Source organism: Poecilia formosa, unplaced genomic scaffold (genome assembly GCF_000485575.1).
Source record: "Poecilia formosa unplaced genomic scaffold, Poecilia_formosa-5.1.2 Scaffold325, whole genome shotgun sequence".
In the NCBI taxonomy this organism is placed as follows: domain Eukaryota; kingdom Metazoa; phylum Chordata; class Actinopteri; order Cyprinodontiformes; family Poeciliidae; genus Poecilia; species Poecilia formosa.
In genome coordinates this window covers 71187-93817 of record NW_006800264.1, presented here as the reverse complement: position 1 = coordinate 93817, position 22631 = coordinate 71187, and the positions used below count along the sequence as shown (strand labels likewise).

At 42.7% G+C, this 22631-nt stretch overlaps 2 protein-coding genes across 4 annotated transcripts in view; both read right to left on the bottom strand.

Moving 5' to 3' along the window:
* Window positions 1-2574, bottom strand: part of phf2 (PHD finger protein 2) — a 37658-nt gene extending 35084 nt beyond the window's left edge. For 2 of the 3 annotated variants that reach the window (XM_016661359.1, XM_007573323.2), the window contains exon 1: window positions 2161-2574. In XM_016661359.1, coding sequence (XP_016516845.1) covers window positions 2161-2258 — 98 coding nt within the window. In that variant the 5' untranslated portion in view covers window positions 2259-2574. The remainder of the gene's footprint in view (window positions 1-2160) is intronic. The other variant, XM_007573324.2, reaches the window with a different exon arrangement.
* A 3527-nt stretch (window positions 2575-6101) lies between these two features.
* cass4 (Cas scaffold protein family member 4) lies at window positions 6102-21727 on the bottom strand. The gene is made up of 7 exons (XM_007573322.2): window positions 21559-21727; window positions 11193-11615; window positions 10489-10572; window positions 10258-10374; window positions 8442-9737; window positions 8232-8306; window positions 6102-6949 (listed from the first exon to the last, which is right to left on the bottom strand). The coding sequence occupies exons 1-7, from the start codon at window positions 21559-21561 to the stop codon at window positions 6533-6535; spliced, it is 2415 nt and encodes an 804-aa protein (XP_007573384.1). The 5' UTR covers window positions 21562-21727; the 3' UTR covers window positions 6102-6532.
* Between the last annotated feature and the right edge of the window lie 904 nt (window positions 21728-22631).

The window sequence follows — 22631 nt, the reverse complement described above, 5'->3', positions numbered from 1 at the left end:
GTTTTTGGTAGTTTATCAATTCCAGTGTTATGTGTTCTTTTGAAAATAAAGTGTATATCTATGGCAGAAAATAGCATGCATCATTACTTCATTTCCATTAAATCAGTGTCAAAAGGTCTTGAAACAATATTATCGTTTATCGCAATAATTTTTTAGACAATTAATCGCTCAACAAAATTTGTTATCGTGACAGGCCTATTTGAGGTTTGGGTTTGGAGGGAAATTCCTGACTTGCTGAGCCAAAATTCAGTCATAAACCCAGAATTCTGACTACCGAGTAAAAATATGTATCCTTCCTTTGGATGAACTGAAACAGAAATGTCGTTCAAATTGATTGCGATGACAGCAACAGTTATTGAGAACCCTCATCTGTTATCAACAACAGCACTGACACTTAAAATGTCTATAAACTGTTTTTTTTCTTAACTATTAAAAACAACAACAAAAAAAGTTTGGAAGTTTAAAAAAAAGCAGCAGCTTTATGAAGAAATAGGCTCAGTCTGTTTGAAAAGATGTACTCCAGCAAAAAAAAAAAAACAAAAAAAAACACCTGTTTCCCCCAAAATAATCCAACTTTATTACCTCTGACAGTAGGCTAATACTGTCAGAGTGTGTTTAACAACGTCATATTGCATATTTAGTTTATTTTGTCCAACTGTCCTAAACCTGATATTACAGGCTATATAACAAAGCAGAATATGGTTAGAATGCCAAGGTACCAGTTTATAGATTTTGTGTTAGATAGGTGTTAGTTTCCAGTCAAAGTGAGGTTTGTTCCTTTAAAACTCTAAGCTTTTTTCAGAATAACACACTGGTTCCCTGTGGATTGTGTTTTTATGCTGCTGGAGCTGTGGATCCACTCACAGTGACTAAAAACACACAAATCTCTAAAGGGCTCATGTACAGTATGCTAGCTTCTAACATACTGTATTTGAATGGGCATTGTAACACAGGTTTGCAGGAAACATGAGCATTCAGTTTTTTTCATAACCTGCATTTAATTTATATCTCAACATGATTCCTCTGAATGCAGGTACTTGTTGAGTTTCTGCTGATGCCTGACTGCAGGTCATGGCTCTTCCCCTGCGTTTAACTCACAGATAAAGCCCCAGGCATGCAGGCAGCCCAACGAGTCAGGGAAGCATTAAGGGGTTAACATTCAGGCGCGTAAATACTGTCCATCGCTCCGTAGGGCTTCTTCACTCAAACAAACGCTTTAAACAAATGATCTAATTAAAGTAAGACGCCCCAGACAGTAGCCGAACGGTGTGAATTACACGCAGACCACCGCTGACGTTCGGACGGGGTAGCTTGTGACTATAAAAAAAGAAGTGAGGCAAATAATGCCATATGTTGACAAGGATTCTGCGGAGATCGTAGCGACTCCTGTACAACGGAAGATGAGCGGAGGATCCGATTTGCGCTCCACTCAGACAGGCAGCGCGGCGGCTGGCCATAAGTCCAGAGTACCGGAGGCTCCAGCCGCTTCCATTACTGTTAACAACAACTACACTTTCTCTCCCTGCTGACGGGTCAGAACTCCATAAACATGGGCTATTGTCAGCCATGGCTGGCGCCTGGCAGGAAGACTCTGCTGCGGGGCTCTGAGCTCGGTCTCGGGTCGTGATTTCCAAACCACGCTCCGCTTGAACAGCGAGTGAAAACCGACAGACCGCTCCATATGTGGCAGCATTTAACAACAATATGGCTGATAAATAAAAAGGGAATGTGGTAGCGGCGGAGGGGAAAGGGAAAAACGAGACCCACAAGAACGGCGACTCCGCCGAGGCTTCCCCCGCTGCTGTCCGCTCCTGACAAGGGGAAGGCAGAGTTTAGTTTGGGGATACGGGAGGATGTCAAACAGCTCACGGGAGACATGAGCAGACGAAGCCCCTCACTCTATAATATTATTTTCCGAAGTATGTTTTTGATTCACGGGAATCCGTTTCGCTATATTTTGCGAAAAAATGTCACAACCCCGGTCGGCTATATTTAACTCCGCCTTCTTCTTCTTCTCCAAGCGGCCTCTCTTCAGATGTAGACGGGCGACTGAGAGCCACAAAGCTGTCAAAACGCAGCCGAGTCTTCGCCATTTTTGTTTGTTCCCCCCACAAAATGCAAACCGCTACAGAAGCAGCTCGACGAGCAATCTGGCCTTACCTGCCGTGAAACCAGTCCTTGCAAGCATCGCACTCGATCATAAACTGGGTCACGTCGTAAGGTAATCTGCAGATGCAATACACTGGTACAGTCGCCATGTTCAATTCACAACTACGTCGGGATAGACTGGGGGGGCTGCAGGAGGAACAACGTCCTGCAAACAATATGATCCAATATGATCTTCCCCAGAAAAAAAGCCAGGGGCAGTCCCGCCGGACACATGAAGCTAAGCTCGCTGCTCCATCACCGCCGCAGCCGTGTTTGCGTTTGCGGAGCGGGCGGGCGAAGCGATGGAGGCTCGTCTTAGCTGGTTTTCCTGAAATGCATTCTTTTTATTATTATTATAACTATATGTGCATGCCCCCTGCTGACTGCACGGCACCGAGGCGCTCGCAGCGGGAGCCGGAGGGGGAAAAAATGTAGGCTCGGCGTCTTTGCGCGGAGTTAAATAAATAAGTGGGAAAGTTACGTCAGGAAGCGGTTCTGGATCTGATGAATGAGTTTTAGGATCAATCAGCAGGAGCAGAAAGGCTGAAGGAGCGCAGAGGACATTGATGCTCGGCGGCGGCGCCCAGTTGCTAATCTTTGGTCATTAAATGAAATATGGAAAATTGAAGACAAATAAATTACATTTGTCTTAATTTTCTAAAACAAATGAAAATGGTAATTCAATTACACGTTGTATATATACATCTATGTGTATATACAGATAGATTTATACATATGTATGTACATATGTAATATGTATGTTGCATATAATATATATGTAAATTACATATTATACATGTGGTATAAATAAATAATTTATATATATATATATATATATATATATATATATATTTCTAATTAGAGATTAGAAATGGGCGGCAGGAGAGAGAGAGGGGAAATGGTACAGGGGTTGAGGGAGAGTACACAAACTGGGTGACTTGGAATCGTAATACTCACAAATAACATGAGGAACATAATAAACCTAGAGTAAGAAATGGCTGAAGCAAAGGAAAACATAAAACACTGCTGAACTACTCAAAGAATAGAAACCAAGGAAGACAGAACTAGTAAAATAAACAAACCCAAAACACACAAACAACCCAAGTTCCTGACAGTTTTTAAGTGCAATGTGTGTGTGTGTGTGNAGATTAGAAATGGGTGGCAGGAGAGAGAGGGGAAATGGTACAGGGGTTGAGGGAGAGTACACAAACTGGGTGACTTGGAATCGTAATACTCAGAAATAACTAGACATGAGGAACATAATAAACCAAGAGTAAGAAATGATTGAAGCAAAGGAAAACATAAAACACTGCTGATCTACTCAAAGAATAGAAACCACACATACACACACGAACAACCCAAGTTCCTGACAGTTTTTAAGTGCAGTGTGTGTGGGTGCGTGCGTGTGTGTGTGTGTGTGTGTGTGTGTCGGAAGGGGATACGTAGGAAATTCTTTGCAGATTTCTGATGCGGTCTTCAAGTTCACATTGTTTGTGTTCTCCACCTATTCCATACTGCTGAGTTAGCTTGTTGGATGAGTTCTTCGTCGACCGGCTTCGAATTTATTGCCATCAACCGTAGTCGAGATGTTGTATGAAGACTTTGAAAGTGTGTTGAACAGGAATGGTTGCTTTGAATGTGTCTGGCGGTATCAGGTACGGTTGTTCAATGTCTGGTATGTCATGTGTCGTTGAGGCCCTCAATAGAGGACCTAAATGTTAAACAATATTAGGTCCTCTGTTGATGGGGCTATTTTTTTCATCAGATTTTAGCACGTTGTTGAACTTGACTGCATATGCTGACAATTCAGTGTTCTATCAGGAAGATGTAAACAGTTTTCATGAATTCCTCTAACCACTATGTGGTTTCCACATTGCTCCTTACACTCTGGTCACGTCGACACACTTGTGACATCAGGTCGTCATGCCTCCTCTTCACCAGGTTTCTGGAGAAATCTAAAAATTCAAATAATGGAGGAAGTGTTTGACTCATTTATGGCACCATAATAATCCCCTTGCTGCATACAGGTTTCTGTGAGGCAATGTAATTATTACCTATCAGATCATTAACAAATGTCTCTAAAGAAAGAGGTCTTCAGAAAACCCTATTTAATTGCTCTATTGTGTTGTTCATGAAAATCTTTTTTTGGTTATTTTTCCAATCTACTCCTTTTAAGTTAGTTTTTCATCTGATTTTTGTCAAGGGGTAACAGGTGGAAAACAGCACAGATGCTCCTTCCTGGGCTTTCGGTGCTTCTCTATCAGATTCCTAGAAAGAGGAGCTGCTCCATCCAGAGCAAATACCAGACCAGGTGTCTGCCAATGATCTTATCTGTCTACAGTCTGTAGAATCCAGAAATTTTACTGAAGAGTAGAAATACTTCATGACAAAATTACTCAAGTAAAAGTAAAAAGTACAACATAATAAACATATTCCCAAATGTACTTTTTTTTTTTTTTAAAGTTACTCAAGTAAATGTAATCGAGTAAATGTAACTAGTTACTACCCAACTCTGGTAGTGGATGAATCTTTCTCAACTCAGATTTACATATTTGTGCATAATTTAGTCTTGTAATAGTTTAGTCTAGAACACACCACCTCTTGGGTACCACAGAGTGTGTGTTTGTTTGTTAGGTTAAGTACTATCAAACTGAGAAAAGCTCTCGTGGAATGATGAAGTTGTGAATCACTAACGGTAGGGGGCAGCATTTCCTCATTAAACTGACGTATGTGAGGCGCAGTGCTGTGATGAACACAGAGGGGCTGCGTAATGCTGCGAACCTGATCATCTGTTTATGGAGTGATGTCTCACCGGTATTGTGTCCAGTCATGCTAAAACTTTTTTTTTTCTCTAAATTTATTTGAAAGTGCTAAGACAGGAAAGTAGATAAATAGAGAGAGAAGACGTGCAACTAAGGTCACCAGGGAATTGAACCTGCAATGACCAGGTCAAGGACTAAGGACTCCCTCTGTGTAACGTACTTAACCTCTGCACCACCACAGCACCCTAGTAATGTGCACACCTTATTTATTTATTTATTTATTTATTATTTGTCTACTTGTATTCCAAAGAGCCACAAAACACGTAAACTTGACCTTTTTTTTTGTTAGTAAATGAATTCAAAATCTTAAGAATTATTATTTCCACTGCTGACTGTTAAACTTTGTAATGTCTGTCCTCTGCTCTGACAGAATATCAGCTTCTAGCCCAGATTCTGCCAGACGGTTCCTCTTTTCTTAGAGCTGCCAGTTCATCACAGATCACCGGATTCTGTTTCTCCGCCCGCTTTCAGACAGCAGCTAACAGGTTCTCACTGTGATTCAGATTCACAAACCTTACTGATCCACAAATCTGCCTGTGTGATTACACGGTATATATGTTGCTGGATGTAGAAACTGGATCCGTTTGTCTTGAAGTGATATTTTGTTGATGACTGGCACTGTGCAAGTAATAGAATCGATTCTAATGGTTTTACTGTTGTTTTTGAGCTGAAGCTACAGCAGAAGGAGGTTTTCATGCTAGGTCTAAGGTTCACAATGCTGTGTTTTCTATTTTGGCGATCGGCGTGTTAAATGTCTGTAAAAAGGACAAAATGATGAATAAGTTTGACTTGTTATGGAAAGGTTAGCATTTATGGACTGACAGGATGCTGAGTCAAAACATCATAAAAATGCCACAGAAAACTGATGTCACTTTGTGTCTTTTGGGCAAGACACTTCACTCGGCTTGCCTGCTGCTGGTCTTTAGAGGGTCCAACAGGTGGCGCTGGTGCATGTCAGCCTGGCCTCTGTCGGACTGCCAGGGCAATGTGTGTGTGAATGACTGAATGTAGTGTGAAGTGTTTTGGGGTCTTCTGGACTTCACAAAGTCCTGAAGACCCCAACATGAAAGCTGAATAACATTAGGTTTTCAGTGTTCAGTCATAACGTCAGTGAAAATTAAATGTATTTTGGTTTTTGACATTAAACTTTATGAATGTCGAAGGTGTTTTGTACAGAAAATTTACAGAAGGCAGGATGTATCAAACATTTACCTTGGAGATGACATTTTCTTCAAATAGAAATAAAAAAAAAATACACAAAAACCGACAAAGCACATTCACAGAACAAAAATATTAATTAGAATAGTAAAACCAAATTTTAACCCTATACTGAAATTGCATTTGAAAATCATTCCAGAATGCCAAATGTGCAACAAAGTTATCCGTGCTCAATACAAAGATAACTTCTTCACTCGTCCATGTTTAATATTGGAAACGCCTGCATTTGTTATTAAACCCAACATTTATCAAAAACTGTCAAGGCAGTCACTGAAATGGAAACAAACACAGGCTGACGGACAATATGTTTGCTTTTGCTCTACAAACAAGTTTGGCACCTCCGCTCAGAGGTCAAGGGATATCCGATATTGCTGTGCTATCTGGGCTAGTTCCTTAGCAAAGTCTTGGACTTCCATCAGGGCCTGCTTTTCTGGGTAGTGCACAGCGGCCTTCTTGGTGGCCACAGCCAGCTGCTTGAGGAGAGCACACAGGTGGTTGCTCTTACACAGGAGGGTTTTGCAGGACCCTCGACGTTGGGCCTCCCTGCAAAGAGTGTCCAACAGTCTCTGGCCCACCATGATGACCAGCTTACTTTGTGAGATGAACTTCTCTGGCGGCTGGTTATTTTGAAGGCTTTCCACAAACCCTCCAATAGCCTTTTGAAGAGCTCCAAAGTAAAGCCGGCAGTGCTCCGACAGGGAGGCTGGCTGCTGTTCTTCTGTGCTGTTGCTGGAGTCAGACGAGTTACGCATGTCCTCAACCTGAGAAGAAAAGAAATATATTTTTCTCATATTTCTTTAACATTCACATAAGAGCATTTTTTTCTTATTTCCAACCTTGGTCCGGCAAAAGGTATGGCCTTTTGACTGAAAAATTAATAAGCTGCTATAAAATAGGAAAAAAGCCATCCATCTATTATCCAGCACTCTTCCCTTGTTGGGTTGTGAGGGGGGCGATTGCCAATGGTACACCATCGCAGGGCAACACAGAGACAAGCAGTCATACACACACACCTTAGGAGAATTTAGAGAGACCAATCAACCTGACAGTCATGTTTTGGACTGTGGGAGGAAGCCGGAGTCCCCAGAGAAAACCCACGCATGCACAGGGAGAACATGCAAACTCCATGCACAAAGACCCCGGGCCAGCACGGCACCAGTGCTACCAACTGCGCAGCCTGGGAAAAAAGCTATATAAACACAATAAGTAACATCTGCAATCAAAGAAAAGATGATGGGTGGGCAGTTTTAAGAACAATTGAAAGCTTAGTGTTAAAGTTTGAGTAAGATTTGGGAACCTATGTTGTTCGGGGCATCTGCCTCCAGCCAATTCGACTTGGAAGAAGGGAAGGACAAAGAGAGAGTCAAACACTTTAATGAATGGCAGACCACATGAAATAGCAAACCTTGTGAGACCAGGAGCCAGGTCTGAGTGGAGCTCATAGAGTAATGACAGGAGGTTTAGTTGGCTCTTAGGCTGAGGCTGTTTCAGATCTGAAAAGCTATAGGAAGCCCTTCCCACTTTACCCCTCTCACATAGATGCTATGTGAGTGAGGTGGCAGGCGAGGGTGCGGCCCCAGGCTCGCCAATTCCCCAAATCAAAATCTGCCTTTAGAGCCGTCACTGGCAAGTTAAGGAGCTGTGAGTGGAGCTGGAATCAACTCCTGGGAATCAAACTGGGAACATCTGTGCTGAGGAGGACATCTGTGTACAATGTGCCTGCTCTGCCACTGACCCATGTGATGCTCCATGTGCAAAGCTTTTTTTATTCAAACCTCTGTGCTTGACATAGGATGTACCTAAGAAATACAATTTTCAAGCACAAACGTGGTTCAAAAGTGTAATGAATGTCAAAAAAATGCATTAGAGTTTGTGGTTGTGATTTTAGAAAATATGGGGAAAAAAACAGTGAGGTATAAACTTTTCCAAGGCACAGTGCTGTTCATTGAACTTGTCTTGAAGTGTACACAAGTTGTAGGCAGGCATCTGATAAAAGATGAAAGATGAAATGCATAAAACAAAAAGGGCTGCTTCGTCGCGTACCTGTTTAGAGGCTGGTGAGATGTTTTCTTTTGGCTCTTGAATTATTTCTTCTGGCTTCCTTTCTTCAATTTTTCTCTAAGAAAAATGGAAAAAGTATTCACTCGAGCAATTGTTACTTTGAGTTTTCCTTGAAAATTCATGACGTTCAACAGCCAAACCAGCTTTGTGTTATGTACAGTGACAAAAAGAAAAAAACATAGAATTTTTCACCTGTAGCTCTACGTAGTCATTGTCCTCTTCTTGCGATTCTTGTCTTTTTTCTGTTTTGTCAGGACTATTCTTGGTTTGTGGTGGACTTCTGTTGCTCACAGGCTCTTGGTCTTTTTGAGGAGTTTTAAAAAGAAGCTTACTGTTCGCATAGATGATGGACACTAAGCGCTTGACATCGTCAGGTACAGTGCGCGCCACCATCACGAAACGATCAAGCTGGTCAGGGTTCTGGGTCTGACCTGCGTCCTGACAGAGTGTATCGAGGGTCCAGCCAGCCGTGTTCAGAGAGCTCGCCGTTTGTTGTAGGATCACACCAGAATCTTCTACTATGGACAGCTGTTTGTAGAGCCTGGTTTGCAGGTTAGTATCAGTTAAACGACGAGCATTGCCCTTAACATCAAGGGCAAAGTTGAGAAAGCATGTCACAGTTGATATGATTGTCTCTGTTGCTTCCTTGATTTCTTTCAGGTGTTTCTCCAAATGGTTTTTACACCTCCAGTTGCTGCTTACAAAGTCCATGAGCTGGGGCATAGCCCCGCAAACAGAATCCTGAAGCTCAAGGAGTTTTCGGCAAGCTTCTTCCTGGCTGAGTGCTACTTCTCGAAGAGGCTCAGGGGATGATGAGCTTAAGGCTAGAGAGTCACAAGAACTGGTGGAAGAGCTGGAGGCCGTGCTGATTCTTTGATTAAGTACTGCAGAGAGACCTGATCTGAATTGCTCATTTTCTGGTACCATTGCCTTCTTGCTTCCCGGGAGATCTTGAAAAGTCGTGCAAGCCAAAAAGTTCCTCATCCGCTGTAGACGCACCCTTTTCAGTTCCAGAATATTGTTTGGGTCACCCCTTCTCTCAAGGGATTTATGATCTCCTAGAGGATCACTCACCACTTGAGGGAGAGGGTCTTCTTTGGGTGGAGCATCATATGATGACTCCTCTGTCGGCTGCTGAATTGGAGGTTTGTTTGAGAGTGGGGTACGGGGGAATGTTTTAGGGGGACATGGCTTGTCAGCAATGTTGGGTTTCGGCGTATCATAAATTGAGGACTTTGGATTTGTTTTTGGAGCAGGTATAGTGTCATAGAGCTGCCTGCAGGTAGCTCTGGGTGGCAAGGTGTCATAAGTGCCTTGGGGAAAACTTTGCTTCTCAGAACCCGCCGGTATGTCGTAGATCCACTCGCGTTTGGGGGGATGAGGAAGAGTGCTGAATCCACTGGGAATTTTATGTTGGTATTCTGTGCCTGAGGGAACAGGGAAGTCATAGTTTGGGTCCTGAGCCAGAGGTGGTGGAACTGCATACACCTTTAAAAAAAAAACAACAATTTAAGTGGTGACTGTAGCTCTGTGGGTAGAGTAGTCGTTTTGAGATTGGAAGGTTGTAGGTTTGATTCCAAGCTTCCTCCTGCCATGTCGATGTGCCCCTGGCATTGCCTACTGATCTACATATCTGTGTATAAACATGAGTGAATGTGACTAGTGGTCAAAATTATTGGAAAAGTGCTATATAAGTTCAGTCCATTTACCATTCAGAGCATTTCTCTGCCAATCAGAACACATTGTCCAAACTATAGTCTATTTACATGCAGGCATATGAGAATGGAAAAGTTGCATGTTGATCTGATTACCAAAGGCGCTCCCATTAACTGGTCAGAATTAAGAACAACTACCTCATACAATTTGAAATTGTGAACCTACAAGAGATGAACTCACAAGTGAAACTTCTTGAACGTGACTGATAGTGAGATAGCATTTCAACGACGGAACAGAATCTTGCTAAAAAAGAATCTTGTTTTAATGATTTCTGAAGACATTTGAAACTTACATAACAGTCTGTTTGACTGTTGCTCCTTAAACTCTCTGGCGTGTCCGACGTGTTCTCCGGCTCTGAAACTGAAGCAAGAAAGTTTGTCTTTGGGATTTGGCTTGGAGGTGATGATTTCTGAAAGGAAAGACCATAAGCCCATGATGTTATCTGACTGAACCTCACCCAGATGACAATATTTAAAAAATAAAATAAAAAAAAAGACCAATTTTGATCAATGAGTGTGCTTACAAGTAAAAGAGAAGTTTGTCTTGCTTGGGACGGCACATCGTAGAGTTCCCTTTTTGGGCTGGAAGCGAGGCTGGAGAATGGAGGCTGCAGACATAACGACATATCTTTAGTGCAGAGCAAGAGTGCCATGATCAAAGCTGCAGCTACCTCACTGACCTCTGCATTAAACACATTTATGGGGACAGTGTTTTTCTCTGAAGCCTGTTGAGAAGCCCATTATGCATACACTTGGCCAATTAACGCAGCTTTGTAATAGAAACCATGCTGCTCAGTGGATATTAGGTGGCTACTGTCGAGGGGAACACCACTACCCTGAAGCAGAAGAGGAAATCATGAACACATGGGCGTATTTCTTCCCAACAACCTGAACCCGTACAAATTCGTGTGTGTTTCTGAGGTCCCAGGCAGTAGGGATTGCTGTTTGCAGTTAAAAGTGTCTGAAGTCCATGTCTGTTTGTCTTTTATAGGCCCATAAAGACCATGTTGCTGCATGCCTGTCCTGACAGCGAGCCCCTTGGTCCCCCATATGTAAGCTCTTTTGCCAGCAGGAGTTTTCACAGCTTTGCATTTCTCCCCAACAGTGTACATTTCCAATTATGCAGGTTTTACCCTCCCAGAGGAGGACAAGGTTTGATTTTGTTCCAAAATACCTTGTACAACGGTTGACTCCTTACTTAAACTGCACAAAAATGAAAGGTCTGTACCTTCTTCAGGCCCGGTCCGTTTGTCTCCTGCCTCGATGCTGACAGGATTTGGCCGCGTGAAGCTACTGAAGGCGAAGACGGAGCTTTGCCGATCATGTCCATGCGTTCGTAGGTGATGGTGCTGATGGGTCGGGGTGGGCTCGGGATCTGGTAGATGTTTTGGACTTTGACGTGACTTTTAGCTTTATTCATAGCGGGGTTTTCCGCGTCGTGCCTCAGGGGCCCTGCCGCAGTCGCGGTCTGTGGAAGGAGCTCCAGTCGGTTTGCGGGGGCCAGCCCACGTCGGCCGTGCAGGGAACACTTCCACCATCCGCTGGTGTCCGACACATTTTGCTCCATCACCATGACGATGTCGCCCTTTCTGAAGGCAAGTTCGTCCGCGCACTCCGCGACGTTGTCGTACAGAGCCTTGGCAAATTTACTCTGGAACACAGAACAGAGAGTTTGGAGATGAGGATGACAAAGCAGACAGTATGTTAAAAAAATACAACCCACTGTCAAAAACAAAATGGTTCTTTCTCTTGCAGAACATAAAAATTCACTTGTGTTAGTCATCACAGGATAATGAAAGGTGTTTCTTGTCACTATGGAGATCTTTAGGTACGGACTGGAGCATATGTCAGTATGATCTACATTCTTCAGAAGATTCTTCTATAAAATACAGAAAAATAGGCAATTGAAAGTCTGTTGAGGCTAAAAGACAAAGTAGCTTCCACTGTGCAGGAGGACTGGAATGTTTTTTACTCTGCTGGGTGCAGGATATTTAGTAAATATTAAATTGGTATATAATTGTTAAATATTGCCACACGAATATAGGTTATATTTAATCCAAATGTTTTTGGGGTTTTATCCCCCATTATCACGGTAACAATACCAGCCTGTTGAGCTTTGGCATTTATGGTCACTAAAGTTTTTGTTATTCATGTGGATAAAAGACATGAATAACATGTCCGACTGGACAAATACAGGCTGGCAGAGTTTGAATGTATTGCACCTAAAATATGAAGCGTCAAAGTGGTACTTTGTGAGTAGCTGTAGACTGAAATTGCAGGCGAGTCACAGGATTATGGGAATTACCAGAGATGGGTAGTAATTAGATACATTTACTCAATTACATTTACTTGAGTAACTTTTTTGAAATAAATAAATAAATAAATAAATAAATAAATAAATAAATAAATAAATAAATAAAAACAAAAAATAACTTTCAGGAGTATTTTTATTATGCTTTTTAAAGTTTTTTATTGAATGAAACTGATTTGGAAAAAATGTCCTTTGCCTAATTTTGTTATTTGTTACTTATTTGAATTATTGTCATTTTGGTCCTTAAAATACCAAAATTTCCACTTAAGTTTATATTTTGGTCCATCTGGTGATGTAATTCTTTAATATTAAATGATTTATAATTTGGCCAGTTACTCAGTACTTGTTACCAAATACTTTTTTTTACTCTTTCTTCAGTAATTTCTTGGATGGCTAATTTTTTACTTTTACTTGAGTAAAAATGACGTAGGCGTAGTGCTTCTCTAACTTGAGTACAGCTTTTTGGGTCCTCTGCCTACATGTCTCATGTGGTCTGCTGCACCCCAATGTGCTTCCTGGCATGACAAAAGTCCCACTTCATGGCTTTCATGACTGTGAAGTGGGACAGTCATGAAAGCTTTCGGTCAGCTTTCATGACAGAAAGCTGATGGCGTGCAGCACCTCACGCCATCTACACCTTTTCACTGCTACCAACGCTCTGCCCTGAATCTGAAGACGGCACCACTCACAACAGAGGATTTGTGCCTTTTTTAACCCTCAGGGGTCTTTCTATCATCTACAACAGTAAACACCACAAGAGACCCCATATCAGGACCCTGTTGAGACCATATACCAGATGTTGTTGTAAATGAAATAGTTTTGGTTTTAAATGACCTAACGTTCTCTGAATTTTCACTTCCTGTTTGTGCTTTCTACAGAAAGATAAATTAAAACGTTTCTGCACAGTTCCTCTGGCAGGCTGTGCAAAGTGGGAGCCCATTTTGCTCATCGTGTCCCAAGCCCAAGGCAAACTGCCGCTGCGTTGTCAGAATGCATCCCTTCCTCGCCCACTGTGCTCCCCCATCATTCTACATGCCCATGCCACATCCTGCGCATAGGAAATTGAACTCTGACCAGGCTACAGGAAGTGTAGCAACAGTGACATCCTCTTTTGCTGTGATGGCTCTTGTGGTGAGAAAGCTGTGAGGGAGACAAAGCTTTTGAGGGGGGAAGATGACATATTTCTAAACTAGAACCACAAAGCCTGATGAGTTCACAAGCCAACACTCGGCGGTCAGAAGTGTTGCATGTGTGTATGTGCTGCTAGCCTTACTGATTCACACTGACATCAGTGGAGCCGAATCTTAGCGAGCATTTCTGTGAAGAAGTGTCTGCGATAAAACGTTTGTTTTTCGCAATCAAAATATCATCCTGCACGGTGGCTGGTTCCATTGAGTGTAGGTGGTTAATGAAAGCATGCGGTGGCAACTAACTTTGAGCAAGGTCTTGCCCGCAGCAGAGTTTGACTCCGACGATAAGACAATGGGTGCAGGCCGTGTTCCTGTGTGGACGTTGAGAAAATGGAAGGACAAATTCTAAATACTCGACAGATCAAGAAGATGTAGAGTCTACAAAGGGACGTTTTCACATGTTGCAGGGAACTATTTGAGACGTACAATGTTTAAAATCGCAACAATGTGCTGTTGGTTAGTTTGATGCACAAACACAGTGAAACACACATCTAAGAAATCCACTCGCTTCAACCAGACGCAGCAGTCACAAAATCTCATCAAGTATCTTTGGTCCACTTTCCAGTGCAAACATCTTAGTAAACTTGAAATAAGACAAAATAACTTATGAGTAACTTTTTGGGGAGATATAGGAGCTTGTTTTATGTAAATAATTGTTTAGTATTGACGGAAACGTTCCAGTTCCATTGGCAGATTATTTCACTTACAACGTGGAAAATATCTTGCTATAAAATCAAATAATCTGCCAGTGGAACTAGAACTTTTCCATCAATGTTGAGGAATTGTTGACTTACAACAAGCTCTGAGAAATTACTAGTTTTATCTTATTTAAAGTTTACTCAGATATTTGCGCTAGAAACTAGACCAAAATTATTAGGTGAGATTTTTGTGTCTTTGCAGTGTGTGGATAATCCTGGAATCGACTACAAACAGATCGGTTTACCAGAAAGGCCTTTACTACAGCCGACCAAACCCATCTGTAGAAAAATCGATGTTAAACTGATTAATAACTCAATTCAAATTTATGACTTGAACCATGCAGTTGTACGGGCATCTCTAGATTGCCCACTGGTGGCCAACTAGAAATGCCACCAGTGGGCGGCATCAGTAGGGCTTAAATGTCACAGTTTATCAGCTGGATCTGACACTCCCACACTTTTTCAACCCACCTCGCTCTATCTGCCTGTTATTGAGTGGTCAGCCTCACACATGTGAAGAAGTGTGCCACGGAGCCAGGGATAAATAAAGGCAGCAGGCCTCGCCCGGCCCTCCCTGTAACAAAGAGGCCTTTCACCATCAGACATTGACACACGCGGCACCTGTCGCGATGCCAGCATGCGCAGCGCGCTCACCACAGCAGACCTCGATGCAAAAACACACACACACGCGTGCACGCGCGCACACACACACACACACACACACACACACACACACACTGACTTTCTAATCCTTTGGGTCATGCTACAGACATGCAGAGATGACCGGCCCTTTAAGGCTTCCCTTCTACTTTCACTCTGGAAAACAGATTATTGGTTATTCGGTGACCGTTGCGTGCTTTCGCTACATCCTCATTGTCTGATGGTTATGCTATTTGCGACCCGTTCTGTCATGGTACGTGTGTATAGAAAACAATAAAATAGGTAGTTTCATTCATAGCACTTCCACCATTGCCTGGTCTTGTTTTTGCTAATTGAATTCCTCATTTCAAAATCGTTCAAACCACATGCTGACCTTTGAAATGCTCTGAGTTCAGCTGGATTGTCCTGAGGACACTCCCCCCTCCCCCCACATGGCCTTGTGTTGGCTGTGTGTCTGTGTGCTGACCACTGCTTTGCAGTAACAATGTCAGCTTCAGCTGTGACTCTGGGATTCCAGCACGCGCCTGCCTGTTCGGATCAGCCGCACAGACAGCTGGGTCCAGAGCCCCTCACAGGCCCAGCTGTCTCTGCCCGTCCCCCTGCCGAACCTAAGCCAGTGTTCGAACGTGGAGTTCGTCTCGTTTGTCCGTTCAACCGGTTGAAAGCTCACAGCAATCAGCAGAACAACTAACAGGCCTTAAACACCGACTGACAGAGGCTTCAACATGAAAGATTTCCCCCGTCTACAACTTATCTGATGAAACGTTCGAGTAGCCTGAGACGACAGGTTAAGTGAACAAGTTTTGACTCAGAATGTTGCTAAATTTATTAGCCAAATTTAGCAACATTTGGCAAGGAATTTATTGGATGAGAGGAAAGGATCTTTTAGCGATATATTCAGAATAAAAAGAGACACAGCAGGGCTATACACTGCAAAAACACAAAATCTTACCAAGTATTTTTGGCCTAGTTTCTAGTGCAAACATCTTAGTACACTTGGAATAAGATAAAACTACTTACAAGTAGCTTCTCAGCAAGATATAAGAGCTTGTTTTAATTTAATAATTCTTTTATATTGATGAGAAAGTTCTAGTTCCATTGGCTGATTAATTCACTTACATCACGGGGGGAAATGTGTTGTTTTAAGTGAAATAATCTGCCAAAGGAACTAGTACTTTTCAATCAATATTAAGGAATCACTTACCTAAATCAATCTTGCTGAAAAGCTGCTTGGAAGTTAGTTCTGTCTTATTTCAAGTGTAGTGAGATATTTGCACTAAAACCGAGAGAAAAATCCCTGGTAAGATTTTGTGTTTTTGCAGTGTGATACCTTGCATTGTCATCATTAGAAATATGACCTGGTTCCTGGATTAGAAAATACCACAATAAGAAACAAAAGGCAGATGTTGAGAGCAACCAGTCTCCACACTTTTCTGTAGCAGGAAATTCAAGTTCTCCCTCTCTGTAAATTAGAGAGCAACAAACTCGACAATGAATCAGTGTCTTTGATCTTTTCTGTTTTAGCTGTGGCTCCAGCAGAGCTGAGCGAAGACAAATGTCTGCCGCGGCGGACCGGCTGCTCAACTGCTCACAAGTCGCTGGGACCAAATCATCTATGACTTAATACTGACCCAAAGTTAACACACGTCACCCATGAGTTTGGCAACACCGCCTTTGAGTCACGCAGCACTGCACAAACACGGTTGCAGAACTCTGACAGAAGTGAGGAACGGAGCAGTCATTGTTTCTGAACACAAGAGAAGATGTGTAAAGCCAAAGGAAAACAATTTGTCAAGTTCTTGTGTTCTTAAACTGCAGGTTGATTTGTGGTTATGATTAGCGCTGCTTAAAAATGTTGCATTATGTGATGCGGTATGGAGTTGTTGAGGAGGACCAGTCCATATATGGATGCTGCTGTTGAGGGGTTCCGGTCCCAACGTGGGAACCGTTGTCGTGTGTCCTCCATCTCTACTGGTTTCCTGTCTGATTTCTGGGAATTATGAAGGAACCATGTAGAGAGAATCCATCTGAGAATATTGAAGAGGAATAAAAATGGTTTCATAAAAAAATAAAAAATAAAAAAATGCTATTTTAGCGTTTTCTATTTTATGCACGTCGGCCCTATTTTTATATTAGGCTCTATCTCAGGAAACATTTCAAATGTTTCCATTCCTAGGGAGTGGGGCGATCACTGGTGGCGCACCCCCTCCAACCTCCGCTTCCTGTGTTATCAGAAAGTCATCGGCATTCTGTGTAAGTTAATGCAAACATGAAAGCAGCTTAAAGGTTCTGAAAACAGCGTAGGCCCAAACTGCAGCTGCATCGTTTGTTGCTGCTTTTTACGGTTCTTAAGGTCTCACTTGAGGAATTCTGAACCGTCCCTTTAAATTATATGATGGCATTCCCAGTTGCCATGACAAATGAACCAAGATACCTGAACCTCAGGGTCAGCCTTCTATTTAAACAGAGGCGCTAACGTCAGACCAGACCACGGTGTGGGAACAACACCTTCTTCTCTCTGACCTTTGGCCCTTTGACAGACAGGTCGCGACCCCGGCGTCGGGTCAGCACCTCATCCATCATCCCTCCAGACGTGCAGCAGAGGCTGCACAACGGAGACCACTTCCTGTCTGAGTGGACGATGACTGGAACATAGGGATTCAGCGATCCTCCCAGCCAAAGGTGAAACATTAGATTTCCCATAATTCTATGGGGGAAATCGAGTATTCCACATTAGACAGACAAAGCTCTGGGCAAAAACACAGAAACGGTTTTGTTTGATGCAAAGGGAATCAGTTTCTCCTTCACATTTCACAACAGACATCATGCCAGCTTTCGCGGGAACGACGTTGGTCAACGTTCTCCCCTGACCCCCCGAACTCAAACGGTGACGAGCGACTCGCTCTTGTTGCTCTGGCATTTCCTGTGTGTTGGAGTTCGTGGGAACAAAGCGAAAGACACAAACCCGGGACCATCTCTGCTTGGAAAATCCTCCAGGAAGCTTTCAATGGACTGTCAACATTCCACAGTGAGAGCCATCGTCCCGCAGACAGAACATCCTGACTGTTTCCTCTGTGCCTCCAGTAGCTCACGTCAAGATTGGTTCGACTTAGAAAACGTACGGCAACATTTACCGTATGGCGACTAGCTCGTGTCCAATTCAGGGAGACGCAGTTTTGTGTCTTTGAGATGGACGACTTCAACCTAAACCCGGTTGAGCTTCAATCCTTTGGTGTCGTTTAGCGTATGACTGAAACGGAGTGAAACCATTTGAGACACGCGGCTAAAACATTCATTAACCAGTTCAGGATGTTTGGAATGTATTCATACATAAAAATCCAAAGCTAAGAGTGGCAGCAATGAGAATCTGTACAGTTTACATCCATTCACCGTTCCGATGATTAAGCAGCATACATCTTTGCAGGAGTTTTAAGAACATAGGTATTGGCTACAATCACTGGAGGAGACTTCACCTCAAACCAGCAGATAAGTGGCTGAGTCTTGGGTACAGCTGGATGCGTCAAAAAACACTCAAAAATGGTTTTGGAGTTGTTGAGAATAAATAATTCTGTGTTTTCCTTCTACCTCTTTTAGTTATTTGCTAAGCTAAACCTAAAGGATATGACATGTTAGGAAATGCAAATGAGAGCTAGGGGTAAAGGATGACACACTAGGGAACACTCTCTTTAGACTTAGCTTAGATAGAGGCTAACGAAGCAGGTCACAGACTGTTCTTGGTTGCCATTTTGTCCTGCTAACTCCTAAAGGAAGGGAAGAAATTGACCAGCTGTATTTTGGTATTAATAAATGGAATTCATAAATTTCAACCTCATACAACAAGAACTCAGCATGGGGAACGGATAATTCTCCACAGAGTGAATTAAAAAAAAGTTTTCTAGAACAAGCAGCTTGACAGGAAACCAGATAAAACTGACAATCACCATGCATGATGTTAGAAGCGTACGTCCAGCAGCAGCAGCGGTCAGAGTGAGCAGAAATAACGCAGTACGCAACGCAACAAGTGGGACAAGCTGGGGGCGTGGGGGGGGGGGGACGGCTCCGTGTCCCCGCAGTCTGTCCACGCAGACTGCGGGGACACGCAGGACAGTCTGCGGGACGCCTGAGGTGTTGGACGGCCTGAGCTCTTCCAAACAGCGGCGCGGCTGCTTATGAGAGGCCTCTCATATCTCCTGCTTATCTCACTGCTCACATTCCGGCTTCTTTTCACTCATCATTTCCTCAGACTCGTCTTGCGCGCTTGAGTTGTCATGGAGAACACAGCAGAAGACGCGGCTGCTGCATTGTTGTCGTTTCACAAGCGTCGTTTTACACAACACTCGTCATTCCTCCTTCGGATCGTTTTGGGGGGGAAGTGAGTTCAAGCCGCTTCGTTCTTTTTCATGCACTGTAAAAGCACAAAATCTCTCCAAGTACTTTTGCTCTAGTTTCTAGTGAAAATATCTTAGTACACTTGCAATAAAACAAAAATAACTTACAAATGTAACTTTTCAAGAAGATATACTGTAGGAGCTTGTTTTGTTAATAATTCCTTAATATTGATGAAAAGGTTTTAGTTCCTTTGACAGATTATGTCAAGTTGAAACAAGACATTTTTTCCCATGACAAAAGCGAAATAAATCTCCAGTGGAACTAGCACTTTTTAAAAAAAATCAATATTAATTGAATCAATTAGTGACTTAAAACAAGTTCATATTTTGCTGAAAAGTTACTTATAAGCTAGTTTTCAAATGTACAAAGATATTTGGACTAGAAACTTGACCAAAAATACTTGTTTTTGTGTTTTTCCATTGTGATTTGGTCTTCCAGTACACACACACACACACACACTGCTGGCTTCACTGCACTGTAATACAAAGCAGTTCACTAATAAATGGGCTGATGAGACATGAGTAAAATTGAAAAAAAAAAAAAAAGATGGATATAGGTGCAAACTTCGCAGCCGCTACTAAAATCTGTTGAGTCTGTGTCGCAGCACGCTGCCGCGACTGCGCGCATCAAGCTGGAGAGAGAAAAGACATACATTTCACTTTGCATCGCATTCTTCATAACGTCAGCCAACTAATGAATAATAATGAATAGTGTAGCTGTAGCAAATCAAAGGACGTGAGCATACAGATCAATCTGATGGATAAGAGAGAAAAATAAAAAAAAACCAGCAGATCCAAAAGTTAGGAGGTTCTGATGCAGTCAGATCGTTCGGTTCCACGTTCTTGGTATTTATCAGTGAACAGCCAGGTGCCTGTCAGGCTGAATGCTGCTGGATCCCTGCTGCCACTGTCTTTTATTTGTGCCTAACAGCAAACTGACAAACAAATTGAAGAACTGAAGATGAGCAGCATTAATAATAACTGCATACATGGATCAGAAAAGATATCAACACCTTAGTGTTTATGTCCTTCACTGCTCTACCAAACAAGGGAGAGACTCTTCACGACGGATGGCTCGCCTCCTCCTCATTGGTTAAAGGAAGTCAAATTTTCATATTGTAAAATTAATCACTTTTTTAAAATGTCGCCATGTTACCGGGGATGATATAGGACAGGGATGTTGAATTCATCTTCATTTTGGACCAAATCAAAGATCTGAATGTTCTTTATGTGCCAGAATGTATTATAAAACCCATGGAACTCTCAAAATATCAATAAATAATATTTATTTTTCTTCTTTTTTTTTCTTGCTGTCTCTGTATCAAGCCTGACCGTTATTGAACTGGATCTTGAACTGGATTTAGAGCCAAGTCAACTTTGCTCATTGGTTGTGGAAAAAAAAAAACAGCAGGCGACTCCATTAGCTTAATGCAGAGATCATGGAGTTAAAACCCGTCCTGATGCTGCCATGGCCGGCTTCTGCTCCCGGACAGTTCAGGCAGCAGCAGCAGCAGCAGCAGCAGCAGCAGCACATGAGACTTCCTGAAATAGTCCTCATGAAACTGAAAAAAGACCGACTCCGATTCCAAATAACCCTGCAGAACGGAAGTTCCATCAGTTCAGTCAAATTACTCATCGGCCAAAGCAGTCTATTTTTATAGAGTGGGTGATGATGATGATGAGTTCGGTTGAATAGAGAGGCACGACAAAGGGGAATTATCAGAGTGATGCATTTCCTTTTCACTCTACCGTGAGATCACAGCGCTGTCATGTTAACTCTGGGATATTTAGGAACGGATCCCTCAGTTCTGGAACCACTGATCACTTCTTCTTCTCTTGGGGAACTTTTAATTCTTCTCCCAGATGTTGCCTTCTGCCCAGCTCCTCCTGGGACCTTCCGTCCGACCTCACAGAAATATTAAAAACTGTTTTCATTTCTGCAATTTCTCACGAATGGAAGCTGAAGCAGCGGTTCATAGAAACACGGTGACTACATATCAGTGGGGCTGCCTGCAGATTTTCAGTCATATATTAAGAGTTTAACCTAAAAAGAAAAAAGGAAAAGGGGGAAGACAGGCTGAAGGTAACAGAACCCCCTGCCGGTGAGGATCTGGCGTTAATGAGGACTGGAAGGTTTGGACCGCCGGCTCTGATCCGGGATCAGCCGCTGTCGGGTTTCAGCCCTGCAGCGGAGCGGCTCGCAGAAAACACACAAAGTCCCAGCAGCTCAGTCTGACATCCCAGCAACAACACACCAAGTTCTGGACCCAGCAAACACATCCTCCCCGCTAAAGATCCACCAGACCTCCTCAGGGTGAGGAAAAAGAAAAAGCCCGGCAGGACTCACCATGGTTGATCTGCAGTGTGTCCACAGAGCGTCTTCACTGGACCATCTCAGCAGGACGGACTGAGCTGCCTGGCGGAGCTCCTCGGTGCGTCTGAGCTGTCAGAGCCCGGCTGGGGCGGGGCTCCTGTCACAGAGCCAGACCATTTCCTGCAGCTCCAATTGGTCACGCAGCACCCCCTCCCCCCTCTGTCCACCCTGGATTTCAGAGAACCTGCTTTGTTAAAAGGAGAAAACTATGCTAGTTTCTACAAATTCACTTTTCCAACTAACTCCAGAAATGTTTTTTTTTTTTGTTTTATTTTTTTTTGTCAGTTTCTCAAATTCTTCCCAAGGCTGATTTCTGAAGATATTGAGTAGGGTGGAGGTGGTGGGTGGGTTGTTTGTAGCTGAACATTCTTGTTGGTTTTCTCAGGGTTGCCGGGACAACGTGGATGTAGCGTCTGGGAGAACTGGGCTGCTGGTTGGAGGGATGAAAAATAATAATCGCACTGTAAACAAAAAACTAAGTTTTACCAAGTAATTTTGCTCTACTTTCAAGAGCAAATATTTTAGTATGCTTGAAATAAGACAAAGCTAACTTACAAGTAACTTTTCAGCAAATAAAGGAACTCGTTTTGAGTAAATAATTCCCTAATGCTGATGAATAAGTACTAGTTCCATTGGCAGATTATTTCACTTAAGACATTTAAGGAATGACCTTAAAACAAACTCCTGTATCTTGCTGAAAAGTTATTTGAAAGTTAGTTTTATTTCAAGTGTACTAAGATATTTGTACAACAAGCGGGACCAAAATTACTTGGTAAGGTTTTGTGTTTTCGCAGTGCAGAGCATTCTCCAAAGTGCTCCTCATATTTTAAGAAACTAAATCCTTTTAGAGCAGGTATGTCACTCAAGTGAGCGAGTGGTGTGTGTGTGTGTGTGTGTGTGTGTATTGGTGCACACTTTTTGCAGCAACTGTGTTCTTAAAATATCTACAGGATATCACTATAGCTGTGGTTAGGAGCTCTAAACTGACATTTTTAACCAACAAACTGGTGAGCAGAACTTTGTTTTTTTGTTTGTTTTTATTTTAA

Bases quoted from the DNA above. Each gene is read 5' to 3' on its own strand.
- cass4 (XM_007573322.2), bottom strand. The intron at 10,573-11,192 runs GTACAGACCTTT...TTATGTCTGCAG, and splicing joins ACGGACCGGGCCTGAAGAAG to CCTCCATTCTCCAGCCTCGC. The intron at 9,738-10,257 runs GTAAGTTTCAAA...TTTTTTTTAAAG, and splicing joins ACAGTCAAACAGACTGTTAT to GTGTATGCAGTTCCACCACC.